This window comes from Ursus arctos, unplaced genomic scaffold (assembly GCF_023065955.2).
Source record: "Ursus arctos isolate Adak ecotype North America unplaced genomic scaffold, UrsArc2.0 scaffold_20, whole genome shotgun sequence".
NCBI lineage: Eukaryota > Metazoa > Chordata > Mammalia > Carnivora > Ursidae > Ursus > Ursus arctos.
The window spans coordinates 25950630-25965863 of record NW_026622875.1 but is presented as its reverse complement, the minus strand read 5'-3'; the positions used below and the strand labels follow the sequence as shown (position 1 = coordinate 25965863).

Below are 15234 nucleotides of genomic sequence, written 5' to 3'. Positions count from 1 at the left end.
CGAAACAACCTGACTTGTTAAATTACTAGGAAAGTAATACACAAATTAACATTATCAGTGGGAAATTAAGATATAGAAAAAAGTAATGTTGAATTGCTTAATTTTAGTTACCATTTCTCCTAACCATCACAAATATAACTCCCCTTCCTTGTACATTTCTATTGACCTATATACTAGGAAGTTATTCAAACTGTTCCAAAGTTTTGCAGAAGTTTCTTAGACGTGGTTATGAGGGAAGGAGACACTTCATCACTCCAATACATATTTCAAATAGAGCATCCTCATTTTAATCTGTTTCATATATTGGCATTCATCATGCATTTACTTTAAGGGATCCACTGCATTATTTTTAATATAAAAAGCTCACTTTCATTAACTAGGAAGCATTTTGCCTTCTCACAGGTATAATTATATAACAATATAGCTAATCACATTTAAAGAAAATTTAGAACACTTCCTTCTGGGTTTTACATCAGTCATACTGATATTTTATCCTCCATACTAAGTGATGTTATCCCAACTCATCAGAAGTCATTTATTCAGCAACTTCATCTTTCTGTAGAATAGACAGACGAAACAAGGACAAACAATAAAAAACTGAAAAAGCCAAAAGAGACTGTTTTAACCAATGAGGACCACAGCCCTTCTGCCTTTCCTTGATTAATAATACTCTGACTCTAGAGAGGATCTCTGAATAAGTATAGCAAGTACTGGGCTGATGACAAAGAATTTTTTCCAACCCCACCCCTCTGTCTGCCTGTTTCCATTAGCTCACACTGTCCTGGGAGGACACGGTAATGTGTACTGCAAATTTCTGGGCAAAAGCAGTTAAGAAGGAGTGCCTTTTCCATCTTCTACTCTCCTACCTGCCTGCAGGGAATCAGTGACCCAGGAGACCTTAGATCCTTGAATAAGTGGATGGTGCAGTGACATCCCACTTTCCTTAATTGCACTTTATAAAGGTATGGGTGTGAGAAATAAATTTTTATTGCGTTAAGTCACTGAGATATTGAGATTAATCTACTATAGCAATCAGCATTACCTTAATCAACATAAAAATGCTTAGTCCTTTCCCTTAATAATTACTTTTACCTATTTAAAGGAAAAATAGCTCTCTATCTTTGATTAACAGATTGAATTAATGAGAATCATTCAAACTCTGGCTAATGATATCACACATCTTGAAGACGAACTGTAGTGTTACATGTAAATAAAGTTCAAAGGATAAGCTCCTAGAATGTTTATGTTTAGAAAAACTGAATTTTTATGAAAAATGAAATAGGACTATAGAATAAGATTATGTATATGTAATATATACATGTGTAGGTACATATTATCTACATATGTAGGGTATGTTTAAAATACTGAGAATCTACCTAATAGCTGTGGGATAAATTGGGGCTCTTTCACTTTTCTGTTTGCAAAGAGACTTTAAGGGAATGAAGGATCAAATTTTTCAGTGGTAAAATGACATGACAAAAGAATGAACTAAACTTAATACTAGCCTGCTTTTCATATCCAGTACTGGTTTGTCTATCATATTTAGAGTAGATTAATATGAGTGACAATTAATAATCCCTTTTAAAAAAAGCCTTTAGATGCAAATTAATAATCAGGATAGCTTACCAAGAAGAATGTAAGGCTGGCAAATAAGCGCAAGAAAAGATGTTCAACATCATTAGCATTAAGGAAATGTACATTAAAAGCACAATGAGATACCACTGCATACCTACCAAGTTGGCTAAAGTAAAAACTACTAACAATATCAAGTGTTGATGAGAATGTGGAACAACTGGGACTCTCACACTGCTGGCAGGAATGCAGAATGATAACAGACACTCTGGAAAATGGTTTGGCAATTTCTAATAAAGTTACACACTTATACCCTAATACCTGCAATTGTACTCCTGGGCATTTACTTTAGAGAAATGAAAACTTATGTTCAAACAAAAACCTGTACACATATGTTCATAGCAGCTTTAGTGGTGAAAGCCAAAAGATGGAAATAACCCAAATGCCTGTCAATAGGTGAATGGATAAAACAAACTGGTATATACACATAGTGGAGGAGAACTGAACCAACCATTAATTTAAAAAATGCACCAACTATTGATTCAAAGAACTTGGATTAATTTCAAAGGCATCACGGTCAGTGAAGACATTACGCTTACCCAAAGACTTTATGCTCTAAAGGGTTACATACTTTATGATTCCATTTATTTGGAAATCTCAAAAACACAAAACCACAGTGATGGAAAACAGAGCAGTGATTTCCAGGAGATGCAGGTAGGGCAAGAATCTAACTATAAAGGGAAAACATGAAGAAAAGAGGGACAATATGAAGAAAAGGGGTTTCTTTTTTTATAGGGGATATTTTAAAGGGGGATGATGTAAGGGGATATTTTAAAAAGGGATGATGAAAACTGTTCCGTATCTTGATTGTAGTGGTGATTACATAAATCTAGACACATGTTAAAATTCATAATTTTATATAAAAGGAAAATAAGTCAATTCTACTAGATAATAATTTAAAAAATAATAATATGGCAAAGAATAGAGTTTGTGGTAATATTTTTCTTAAGCAAATGCTAGAAAAGCACAAACATTAAGGCAAATCATAGTGATAAAGAAGTAACAATTCTTTAATAAACATGAAAGATTTCTAAATTCTACATGTGCTTTGGTAATGAAGGATCATCCAATGTGTTGTATTACCAGTGGGCACAGTATACTATAAATTAAAAAAAAATCACTAGAAGAGTAAAAAACGGGAGGTAAAAAATTCAAATAGTTAAAAGTTAACTTCTGTAACTAAGAAATTAGGACTTCCCAAGGAATGGACTACATAACAGGCTAATGCACATTAATCCTTAGCAGTTTTGGACCCTGGAATTTTGTTGTTAAGCTTTCTCAGAAATTCCAAGCACTATTTAAAACGAGGAAGACTGTGAAGAAAAATGTGGTATGTCAACAGTAAGTCCAGTGTGAAATATTATACTCTTTTTCTTAATGATATCTCTTCATACTGATCTCCAAAAGGGGGTTTTGTATATAGTGGAAAGCACACTGGACCAGGAGTTCATATCATTCCACCTTAGGCCTATTCTTTAACAGTCCATATGTACTAGCCTTTTCTCCTCAAACAATGTAGGCTGTAACATCAAACAAGATCTTGCCACTTTCCATCTCAGTGATCTGCTTAAAAGACTCAATGAACAATTTCTGCTGATGATCTTGAAATGCTACAGTAATACAGGCAAACAGTTGTCCAAACAACATATACAGCATCACAACCATTCAGAAATCATTAAGAAACCATGACATAATACTTAGTGGAGATCGAATTATGGTCCTTATGAAAGGGTCAAAGTAGGGAACATCCATAATTCCAAAAGAAGAATAGTCACTTAAAGACATATTCAAAGTGAAATGAATGGTTTATGCAAATAGATTCCAAACATTTAAATAAAAAAATAAGACTATTAAAATACAAGAAGAAAAAAGAAGTAAATATTTAAATGACTTGAAAATGTGGGGAAAGGTTTTCCAAGTAAGACATCAAAGAAAGAAAACAACAAAAAACAACCAATAATTCTGATTATACAAAGAACATTTATATTCCAAGCAACAAGATATACAAAATTTAAAAATTTCCATTGATAAATTATTGTAACAAATGACATAAGGCTAAGAATATTAACATAGAAAAAAGCTTATAAATTAAAATGAACTAGAGATCTGCTCTACAACATTGTGCCTCTAATTAACAATACTGTGTTGTACACTTAAAAATTTGTTGAGACAATAGATCTCATATGTTATGTGTTTTTTACCACAACAAAAAACATAACACAACAAAAAGATGCGGAAACATAAAGAAAGGCAATTTTACAGATATATAAATAATAATCAGAGATATAACTGTATGACAATTTAAAATAATAATCTGAAAAAATAACACTGTTGCCAAATGTTGACTATATGAACTCCATTTTTCAAACAGACATTTACTCAGTATCCAAGTCTTCTGCTAGAATAGGAGCTTAAAACAAATATATTCCCTGGATCTCAGAGAAGAATCTAATGGGAAGATAAATAAGTATCAACTATAACAATTCAGTAATTGGTTTGACTAAGAATACACACACAGGGTCAGATGCTGAGGGGCAAGAAGAAGGACTCCGTCTTAGTTAGGAAGAGTGATAATGGTTAAGAAAAACTTTCTAGAGAAGCAAAAGTGTATACTAAATCTTTAAAGAAGGATGTAAGATTTAATTTGGCAACAAAGGGAAAGTGTAGGTTGAAGGAATAGAAATTTCAAAAAAAGCTTCACCAACAAACTCAAAAGGCTGGTACAGTGTAAGTGAAAGCATATACTAAGGCTAGATCAGCAGAAACCAAATCACAGAGGGCCTTATATGAGGGTGACTATACAACCTGCTTTATGCCTATGTCTTGGAATAATTAAGAAGTACCCCCTTTCACTTTCAGAAGAACACTTGTTTGGACAATAACAAGGTCACCTCACTATGACAAAAAAATCTGGAAGTAATCCTAAGAATACTAGGTAATGCACAGATAGTAACATGTTCACATTTGAACAGAAGAGTAACATGATCAGGTGTTTCAAAAATATCCCACTCACAACAGCAAAGAGAAGTGCTTCTGTTTGTTTTGTTAAGATATTTTAGAATAATATTCAATACTTCAAAATAAATGTATAAAGCGTAAAAAGATTAAGCTATGAACAGACAACCAAATTTAAGAACTAGTATGATATCAATAACTTTGTATCCACCTATGATCTTGCCCCTGTTCCTTGGGGCTGACAAACTATTCTACTAAATTTCATGTATATCCATGTCCTGACTCTTAAAAAAATAGTTTTATCATATATACGTATCACTGGACATACACTTTAATTTTTCTAGTTTTTGAGCTTTTCAAAAATGGTGTAACACTGTATGTTGTCATTCGAAGGAACAGATGTACTTCACCCTAGCCATGCCTCTGAAGGATCTATAAAGATTTAAAAAAAAACAACAAATTTTCATGCTCCACCCCTGAAGATTTAGGATCAACAGAAACAATTCAACAATCTTTTTAAACAATTAATTTTAATTAAAATAATATTTACAATCATTCTATGTAACTTTGCTAGAGAGCTGAAAAATAAGAATAAAGATTGTATCAATTTGTGGCTCTCAGTTCTGAGATTTCCACCATGTGATAAATGTTTTCTTTCGTTATTGTGTTTTGGTCTGGGGCTCTCTAAATCTCAAAATATACATTGGTCAGGCTTTGAAATGGCCTTCATTAAGTATGAGAAATAATTAGTCTTATTTTTATCCTTTTGCATTTGGATAAAATTAAGGTATAAATTATATACAAAGAAAAATCTGTTTTCAACATACAGTTCTACAGTTTGTTTTTTTTTTAAAGATTTTATTTATTTATTTGACAGAGATAGAGACAGCCAGCGAGAGAGGGAACACAAGCAGGGGGAGTGGGAGAGGAAGAAGCAGGCTCATAGCGGAGGAGCCTGATGTGGGGCTCGATCCCATAACGCCGGGATCACGCCCTGAGCTGAAGGCAGACGCTTAACCGCTGTGCCACCCAGGTGCCCCTACAGTTCTACAGTTTTGACAAATGTATAGCCAGGTAACATCAAAACAATCAAGAAATTGAATAGTTCCACCAACCCTTAAATTCCCTCATGCCCTTCTGTAGTAAGCCCCTTGCCCCATTCTGGATATCTGTTTTCTGACTCTCTGGTTTTGCCTTTTTCAGAATGTATAATAAAATTACATAGCATGTAGTTTTGTGCATCTGGTTTCTGTGACTCTGTATAATGTTACTGAGAATCATCCATGCTGTTGCATGTAAGAGTAGCACCTTCCATTTTATTGCTGAGAATTACTCTATCGTATGGATGATAATACAGTTTGTTTTTAATACCTTTACCAGTTGAACATTTGAGTTGTTTGCAGTTTTGGGCAATTTTGAACACAGCTGCTATACACATTATGGTATAGGGTTTTTTGTTGTTGTTGTTGTTTTTAAAAGATTTTATTTATTTTAAAGAGATATAGAGAATGAACAGGGGGAGGGGCAGAGGAAGAGGTAGAGAGAATCTTAAGCAGGCTCCCCGCTGAGCGCAGAGCTAAGCCCAGGGCTTGATCTCAAGACCGTGAGATCATGACCTGAGTTGAAATCAAGAGTTGGAAGCTTAGCCAACTGAGCCACCTAGGCACCCCTCTAGTATAGGTTTTTATGTGAACCTAAGTTTTCATTTCTCTTGGATAAATACTCAGGAAAGGGACTGCTGGGTCAGAAAAGTGTCTGTGTAACTTTATAAGAAACTGTCAAACTGCTTTCTGAAGTGAATGTACCATTTTGCATTCCTACTAGCAAGGTATGAGCTCCACTGCTCTTGAAATGATTTGTAGTATTATCTCATTGTGCTTTTAACATGCATTTCTCTAATGACTAATGATAAATTGCCTTTCTTGTGTTAATTTGTCATCTATCTTCTTTGGTGAAATATTGGTTGCTTTTCTTACTACTGAATTTTGAAAGATCCTTATCTTTTTGAGTACAAATCTGTTATCAGGTATGTGATTTATAATTATTTCCCAGTCTCATATTTGTCTTTTCAATTCTCTTAATACTGTCTTTCAAGAGCAGAAGTGCTTAATTTTGTTGAAAGTGTATTTCTGAAATTTTTCAATTATGGATCATGCTTCTGACGTATTTAAGAAATTTTTGACTAACGTAAAGGTCACAAAGACTTTAACGTTTGTGTTCTTTTTCAGATGCTTTATACTCGTAGGTTTTACACTTAGATTTATAGTCTAAATGGCCTACTGAGTTAATTTTGTATATGATGTGAAGTGTGAACTGAGATAAACTATTTCAGCACCATTTGTTAAAAAGATTATCTTTTCCTCAAAGAACTACTCTAGCACCTTTGTCAAAAATCAACTGACTACATATATGTGAGTGTATTTCTTTCTGGATTCTCTATATTGCTCCTTTGATCTATATGTCTATCCTTTCTTCAGTACCACACTATCAAAGTTACTGTTTAGTCTTGAAATCAGGTAGTGTAAATATTCTAACTTTGTTGTTCTTTTTCAAAATTCTTTTGGTTATTTTATTTCTTTTGCCCTTCCACATAAATTTTATGAATCAAGCTGTCGGTTTCTGCAAGAAATCCTGTAGAGATTTTAAATGGAACTGTGTTAATCTAAGATCAGTTTGGGGAAAACTGACATCTTAACAATACTGAGTCTTCTAATTCATGAACATCATATATCCTCATTTATTAAGATCTTCAATTTCTTTCATTAGAGTTTTATAGTTTTCAGTATACAGATCTTGCACATATTTTGTTAGATTTATACTTAAGTATTTAATTTTTTTTGGTGCTATTGCAAATGGCACATGTTCTTAAAAGCTCAATTTCCAGTTACTAAGCAAGTACTTTTTAAATTTAAAAAGCAAGAGATGTACATAGTAAAATATCCAACAGTATAATGGTGTTCTATTCAAATTAAGCTTCTTGACCACTACAGATCTGGTTTTCCACTAAGAAAGTCACTGCTGAACTGTTCCTTATGTATCATTCCAGAAATAATCTGTCAATTAATAAATGTTCATATATGGAGATTTTATCACCCCTTTAAATTTATATACCATTCTGCTCGTTGCCTTTTTCATTAAATTTTGTCTCACATAGAATACTTCACATCAATAATATTAATCTTATTTTTTAAATTTATAGTTACATAGCATTGCATAGAATCAAAACTATCTTACCAAAGCTAACTGGTCCTCTATTGATTGACACTTAGATTATTTTAAGTTTTAAATTTTTATAAATAATGCTATGATGAACATCTTTGTAGCTACATCTTTTTACACATGTCCAAGTATATATCTGTGTCTAAATTCCTAAATTATAAGTGTTGCTTAAGGATATGTCTACTTTTAATTTTGACAGGTTGACAACCTTCTAAAATGATTACACCAATTTATTCTTACAATGGTATCTGAGAGTATGTCAGTATTTAAAAACAAAAAACCAACAACTCCGTAAGGTTTTCAGATACACATGATACATTGAAAATTACTGGAACAGAACCTAGATTAGACAGAGGCTGAAACGAATGTTACTAAGACAAAAGAGGTAACTACTACTGTGATTCACAAGAGAAAATATGAAGGTTAAACTAAGGAAATGATAAACTAAGATTAAAGTAAGGAAATGATAGTAGGGCTAAAAGACTGAGGGCAAAAGAGACATTGAGGAGGTAGAATTTTTAAAAAAGGCAAAAAATCTCTTGAGATTAAGGACTGCTTCTAATATATCCTTATGTCTTCAGGATCTGACACTCATACACATTTTTGGTGAATAATGAATAGGTAGGTGGTAGTCTGGATGTGTGTGTAAGTGGTGGCAAAATTTTGATATGGGATGCCTAAGGAAGAGTCAGAAGTGGGTAAATGAAATAATTTCTCAACTCAGTCAAGGAAATAAGTATGTAGTCTTCTAAGGAAAGCATCAACATGCTTCTAAAGAAAGTATGATTGCATTATTTACACAAGTCATAATCTATCCTAGAGCAATAATGCCACTGAAGTTAAACTCAACCCCTGTATTATGTTCAGTTTAAAGAAAAGTGAAGGAGCCAAGATGCCCTTCAACAGACGAATGGATAAAGAAGATGTAGTCCATATATACGATGGAGTATTACTCAGCCATCAGAAAGGATGATTACCCAATATTTGCATCAACATGGATGGAACTGGAGGAGATTATGCTAAGTGAAATAAGACAAGCAGAGAAAGACAATTATCATATGGTTTCACTTATTTGTGGAACGTCAGGAACAGCATGGAGGACATCAGGAGAAGGAAGGGAAAAATGAAAGGGGGGAAACCAGAGGGGAAGACAAACCATGTGAGACTATGAACTCCGGGAAACAAATTGAGGGTTTTGGAGGGGATGGAGGTGGGGGGATGGGTTAGCCTGATGATGGGTATTAAGGAGGTCACTTATTGCATAGAGCACTGGGTGTTATACGCAAACGATGAATCATGGAACACTACATCAAAAACTAACGATGTACTATATGGTGGCTAACATAATAAAAAAAATTAAGAAAAAGAGAAAGAAATGTGTTGATTTCCAGTTCATGATGACAGATTAAGTACCAGTATTTAATCTCTCCCCACAATTCTCACTGAAAAAATACAAAAGATGTTTAGAAAAAATAAAAAAAAAAAAAAAGAGTTTGACATGGGGCAAACATCAGAAGGGATGGGATATCATAAAGAGCAGTAGCAAATTAGTACAAAAAAATGTGAAGAGACACTGAACAGAATTTAAAAGCTTGGTTTGAGTGGGTATCCAATAGCTATGTGACATTAGGCAATTTATTTAATATCTCTATGTTTCAGTTTCATCATCAAAAAAGAATAATGATACATATTCCATAGGGTTGTCCTAAGGCTTAAACAAATAAATACACATAAAGACTTAAAATATTACCTGGTACATAATAAGCACAAAACAGAAGTTTTTTATTACTTATGCCCTGAGAGGCCCCAAGTTAGTGACACATGATTACAATTCCCTCTTTATGGGTTTACTCACACTGTTTTGTTATACAGCAAATATTCACCAAAACAATTTACAAATGTTCTTTATTGATTTTCAATTTTTAGAATCAATTCAGACAATTCTGGAAACTATATATTAAAGCAGAAGTCTAATATTTTATTTTTCTTAGATGTTACCTAAGACAAGGTATAAACTTATATGTATACCAACAGGAAACAGGCACAAAATCACAAAACAAATTAAGAAGAATTTAAATATTTGTTGTCTTTCTTTTACTAAAAATTGTATGAAGAAATACTATAATAAATTCTGAAATGTGGGTTGTTTACCAGCTAGTAATTACTTGTGTTATGGAATTGCAGTAACTTTTAATACTTATCATAGGTTAAAAATTCATTAGCATATGGGAGGGCACAAACAGATGCCAGATGCCATATTCTTATTCCTGAAAGAATGGAAATGCTCAAAAAAATATTGAAAAGCACACAGGAGGAGGTTTGAAAGGAATTCCCTCTGGCTAATTCTGCAACAATTTGAGCACCAAAATAAATAATAAAAGGAGTCCATTTTAACTAGCTGGACAGAATAGGAATAAAGTAGCAATCCATGAATTCATATGAATGTTAAAAAATGAATGAGTGAATGGAGAGGGCATTATAGCAGAGGGCCAAAAAATTAATGACATAAATAAATGACAGTTAGAAAATTACCATTTAATTTACCATTTTGTGACCATGACAGAAATAAACGACTCAGACAAGAATCATAAATAGATGCTAACATTGTATCAAAGTTTGTAAGAAACAGGAATACTTACACAGCCTTAAGGAATCTTTCCACATTAAAAATGAAAATGGAAATTACATAGGACAGACTTGGCAGAATCTACCTTACTAAAGTAATCAAAGTTAATATCACAAATAGCAAACAAACTGATATCATGTGCCTCCTGATGTGATGCACTGAAGACAAATATCATTTACTGTAGCATTCCTACCAAGAATTCATTATATGGATGATTAGACAAAACTAAGTTGAGTACATTCTATAAAATAACTGCTTGTACTCTTCAAAATGTCAATGTCATCAAAGAAAAGGAGAAGAAAGCATTCCAGATTAAAAGAGACAAAAAAAAAAAAGATATAACAACTAAATGCAATGTGTTATTCCTTGACTTCTGGCCTGGGAAAAAACTGCTATAAAGAATATTATTACTAATTTTTATATATGCATATTTATGTAAAAATAAAAACATATGTAGAGAGAAAGTATGCAAGTATGTAGCTGTGGAAAACTATTGCCAGAGTAGATGAATCAGGTGAAGGGGTAAGAATTAATTTTTCCACTATAACTTTTGTATAATTTGACTTTAAAAATTATTATAAAATTAGGTAAATTCTTCTAAACTTCAATCATATTCTAAAGCTATAATAGTTAAAACAGTACTGGCATGAGAAAAGATCAGTGGAAGAGGAAAGAAAAAAAAATTCAGCTAACTCTGAAGAGTGGGACAAAGAAGCTTCTAGTTAAATGGTTACCATGGAAAACAGAGTCAAACATATGGACAATAAATTAGACAGATAGACAATAAATCTTAACTACCTTCAGAATGTGAAGCATGACTAAAGGTAGATATTCTGGTAGTTATTTGATATACCTGCTCTAAAAGGGTATTTTCTTTGAATTCTAATTTAAAGTACAGAATGGCAATCTAGAAGAGTGAGCATGCATGGTCCTGTGAAGAACTCGTCGAATCCTGTATACTTTTTGAATTTTTAATACTGGGTATCTAAAGACATGTTTCTAGGAGCTGCTTAGTGGTACATAGTTTTTATTGCTAAAACAAACAAGTGTATAATCTAGTAGTGATGCACTAAAACTTCATACACGTGATTACAATTTTAAGAATATGTCTAATGACACAAATAGTAAGATATTCCATGATCATGGATTGGAAGAACATATATCGTTCAAATGTCCATACTACACAAAGCAAATTACAGAATTAATGCAATCCCTATCAAAATACCAACAGCATTTCTCACAGAACTGGAACAAAGAATCCTAAAATCTGTGTGAAATCACAAAAGACCTCGAAGAGCCAAAGCAGTCTTGACAAAAAAAAGAACAAAACTGGAGATATCACAATCCCAGATTTCAAGATACACTACAAAGCTGTAGTAATCAAAACAGTATGGTACTGGCACAAAAACAGATATATAGATCAATGGAACAGAACAGAAAGCCCAAAAATAAACCCAAAATTGTATGGTCAATTAATCTTCAATAAAGAAGGCAAGAATATGCAATGGGAAAAAGACAGTCTCTTCAACTAATGGTGCTGGGAAAACTGGACAGCAACATGCAGAAGACTGAAACTGGACCACTTTCTTACACCATACACAAAAATAAACTCAAATTGATTAAAGACCTAAATGTGAGAGGGAAACCATAAAATTCCTAGAAAAAAGCAGAGGCAATAATTTCTCTGACACTGGCCATTACAACATTTTTCTAGATGGGTCTCCTGAGGCAAGGGAAACAAAAGCAAAAACAAACAATTGAGACTATATCAAAATAAAAAGCTTCTGCACAGCAAAGGAAACAATCAACAAAGCTAAAAGGCAACACACTGAATGGAAGAACATATTTGCAAATGACATATCTGATAAAGGGTTAGTATCTAAAATATATAAAGAACTGATACAACTCAACAACTAAAAAACAAATAATATACTTAAAAACTGGGCAGAGGACAGCAACAGATATTTCTCCAAAGAAAAGAGAGATGGCCAAAAGACACACGAAAAGATGCTCATTATTACTTATCATCAGGGAAATGCAAATCAATACTACAATAAGATATCACCTCACGCTTGTCAGATTAGCTAAATCCCAAAACACAAGAAACAAGCAGCATTGGTAAGGATGTGGAGAAAAAGAACCCCTTGTGCACTGTTGGTGGGAATACAAAGTGGTGTAGACACTGTGAAAGACAGTATGGAGGTTCCTCAAAAAATACTAATGATCCAGTAATTCTCCTACTGGGTATTTACCCAAAGAATACAAAAATACTAATTCAAAAGGATCTTTGCACCCCTATGTTTATTGCAGCATTATTTACAATAGCAAATTATGGAAGCTGTCTGTGTCCACTGATAAGATGAATGGATAAAGAAGAGGTGAGATATATGCATGTATATATACACAATGGAATATTACCTTCATCATAAAAAAGAATGAAATATTGCTATTTGCAACAACATAGATGGAGCTACAGAATAGAAAGCTAAGACAAATATGTCAGTCAGAGAAAGACAAACACTGTATGATGTGGAATTTAAGAAACAAAACAAATGAACAAAGAAAAAAAAGAGACAAGCCAAAAAAAGAGACTCTAACTATAGAGAACAAACTGATGGTGAGTAGGGAAATGGGTGAAATAGGTGAAGGAGATTAAGAGTACACTTATCATGATAAGCATTGAGTAATGTTTAGAATTGTTGAATCACTATATTGTAATCCTGAAATTAATCCTGTATGTTAACTATAGTGGAGTTTAAAATAAAAAGAGTATGTGTCCAAGATTAAGAAAGTTTAAGCAAATGTCACATGTATCTGTTCTCTTACTCAAACTAAAATAAAATGGGGTAAATAATACATACGCAGTGAAAATAAGTAATGGAAAACCATGATAACCAAAGAAGACAATGATGTGAGACTGTCACAAGTTCTATGACGATAAATGATGGTGTAGTGAATTAAAAAAGAAATTTTGACATAGCTACAATCCCCAGATGAAACAGAGATGTGCTATCCTCATTATTTTGTTGAGGAAAATGAGGAAACCAAAACAAGGAATATCTTTATCAATCCCTTTCAACTTTGAAGAACAGCTTGGGAATATTAGTGAATAGTATTTAGGCTACTGAAAAGTTTGAGATAAGACAGGATGGAAGTTGAAGAGTCAGCAATAAATGAAGTAAAACAACAAAGTTAAATATTTAGCTTCTTTCCACAAACTATAATAACACCTATAATCATAATCAAGGACATCTGTTATTAAGAATGGCTGTTAAATTAAGTAGGGATCAAAACCATGAATTAAAACAACTTAAAAGAATTAATCATAGCAATGATAAAGCATTGCTTCTGTGATTAACTTTTAATATGCTATCATAATTGTTATATCTGTTGAAATTCTCACTTAGTATAATAAAGTGTCATTTAGTATAATAAAGTATCCACATTGCCAAATGGGAATAGATAAGACCACCTCTAAACACCACCTGTAGCTAACTATGGATTGATATCTTGGTCTAATGAATGAGTATATGCAGTATACAAAATAACTTTAATTCTTAGAAAAGACTGTTATTGCTAAGTAACAATAATTGTGTCAATTAAAATTAACTCTAATAAATGTAACCGTTAACAATTGTAATAATTACAATTGTTAAGTAACAACAACTTAATTCTTACATAGAATTAAATTGACTATTTTAAATTTCTTCTGAGAAATTTGGTGAATTCCTGCTCTTTCCGTTCCAACATATATATGAATGCAAAAAGGTCTAAAGTCTACTAAAGGTTTCAAGCTTACTTAATTATGGTTCTACTACAAAAAGTACGCCATACCTAAGGCTTACTATTATCAATATCTAGAACAGTGCCTGGAATACAGCCATACTAGGAATTTTCATCAAACTGAATTGATTAAGTTCTGAAATTGCTACTATAGTAACTAATGGTATTTTTCCTAAAAGAGTAATACTGTTTACTTTAGTATTAAATGTTTGAAATACATTATGGCAAAGATTCTCTACTTTTTTCTGCTCAAACCTGAAAATATAATACATCTATCAGTAACATTCAATCACTAACATCTATCAATAATATTTAATCACTATGGCAATAATTCTCAAAGGAAGCAGCTACATTTAAGAATTATCAACTACTTTCTATGTAAGGCTTTTGATAATCCTGTGTGATTTCAGAGACACTTAGCTTTCTAAAATGACAAAGAAGGAATATCAATAAACTCCTACCTGTTCTGGCATTGCTCCATGTTCAATTCCAGTCTTCAATAATCTGTAGCAATTACCAAATAGATCCCATTTTGTGAGATCATGAGCACTAAAATAAACAAAAATGCATTAATTTTACTCTAGAGCAGAAGAAAATTTAAATTTGAGCTCAGTTTCAGTGGGTGGAAGTATAAAGTAACTTCAATTTCTTATAGAATCGAGAAAGATTGATAAATGTGCAAATAGAAAGAAAGGAAGAAGGAAACAAGGAAAGAGGATGGAAGGAAGAAAGGAAAGAAAAAGAAAGAAAGAAAAAGGGGAAAAGGGAAAGAGAAACAAGGAAAGTGAGAGGGGGAGAGGAGACAGAGAATACATAAGCTGATATTAGGAATTAATTAAAAGAAATCAATTAATAAAAATTCATACCTTTAAATGAAGATTACTACTACACAGTCAACCTAAGCCTGTACTCCCATTTCATTTTTCCTAGCATATTTTAAAATACATTTTAACAAATCCATTCACAATTTCAAAATATAAATACATGCGTATTTTTGAAAGAGAGACTTGTATTCACAA

The 15234-nt window shown here is 32.5% G+C and overlaps 1 protein-coding gene across 6 annotated transcripts in view; it reads right to left on the bottom strand.

The window, feature by feature from the left end:
* The window catches only part of STAG1 (STAG1 cohesin complex component), a 432120-nt gene that overhangs the window by 67536 nt on the left and 349350 nt on the right, over nucleotides 1–15234 (bottom strand). For all 6 annotated transcript variants that reach the window (XM_026497089.4, XM_057315808.1, XM_057315810.1 and 3 more), the window contains one exon: nucleotides 14677–14764. In XM_026497089.4, coding sequence (XP_026352874.1) covers nucleotides 14677–14764 — 88 coding nt within the window. The remainder of the gene's footprint in view (nucleotides 1–14676; nucleotides 14765–15234) is intronic.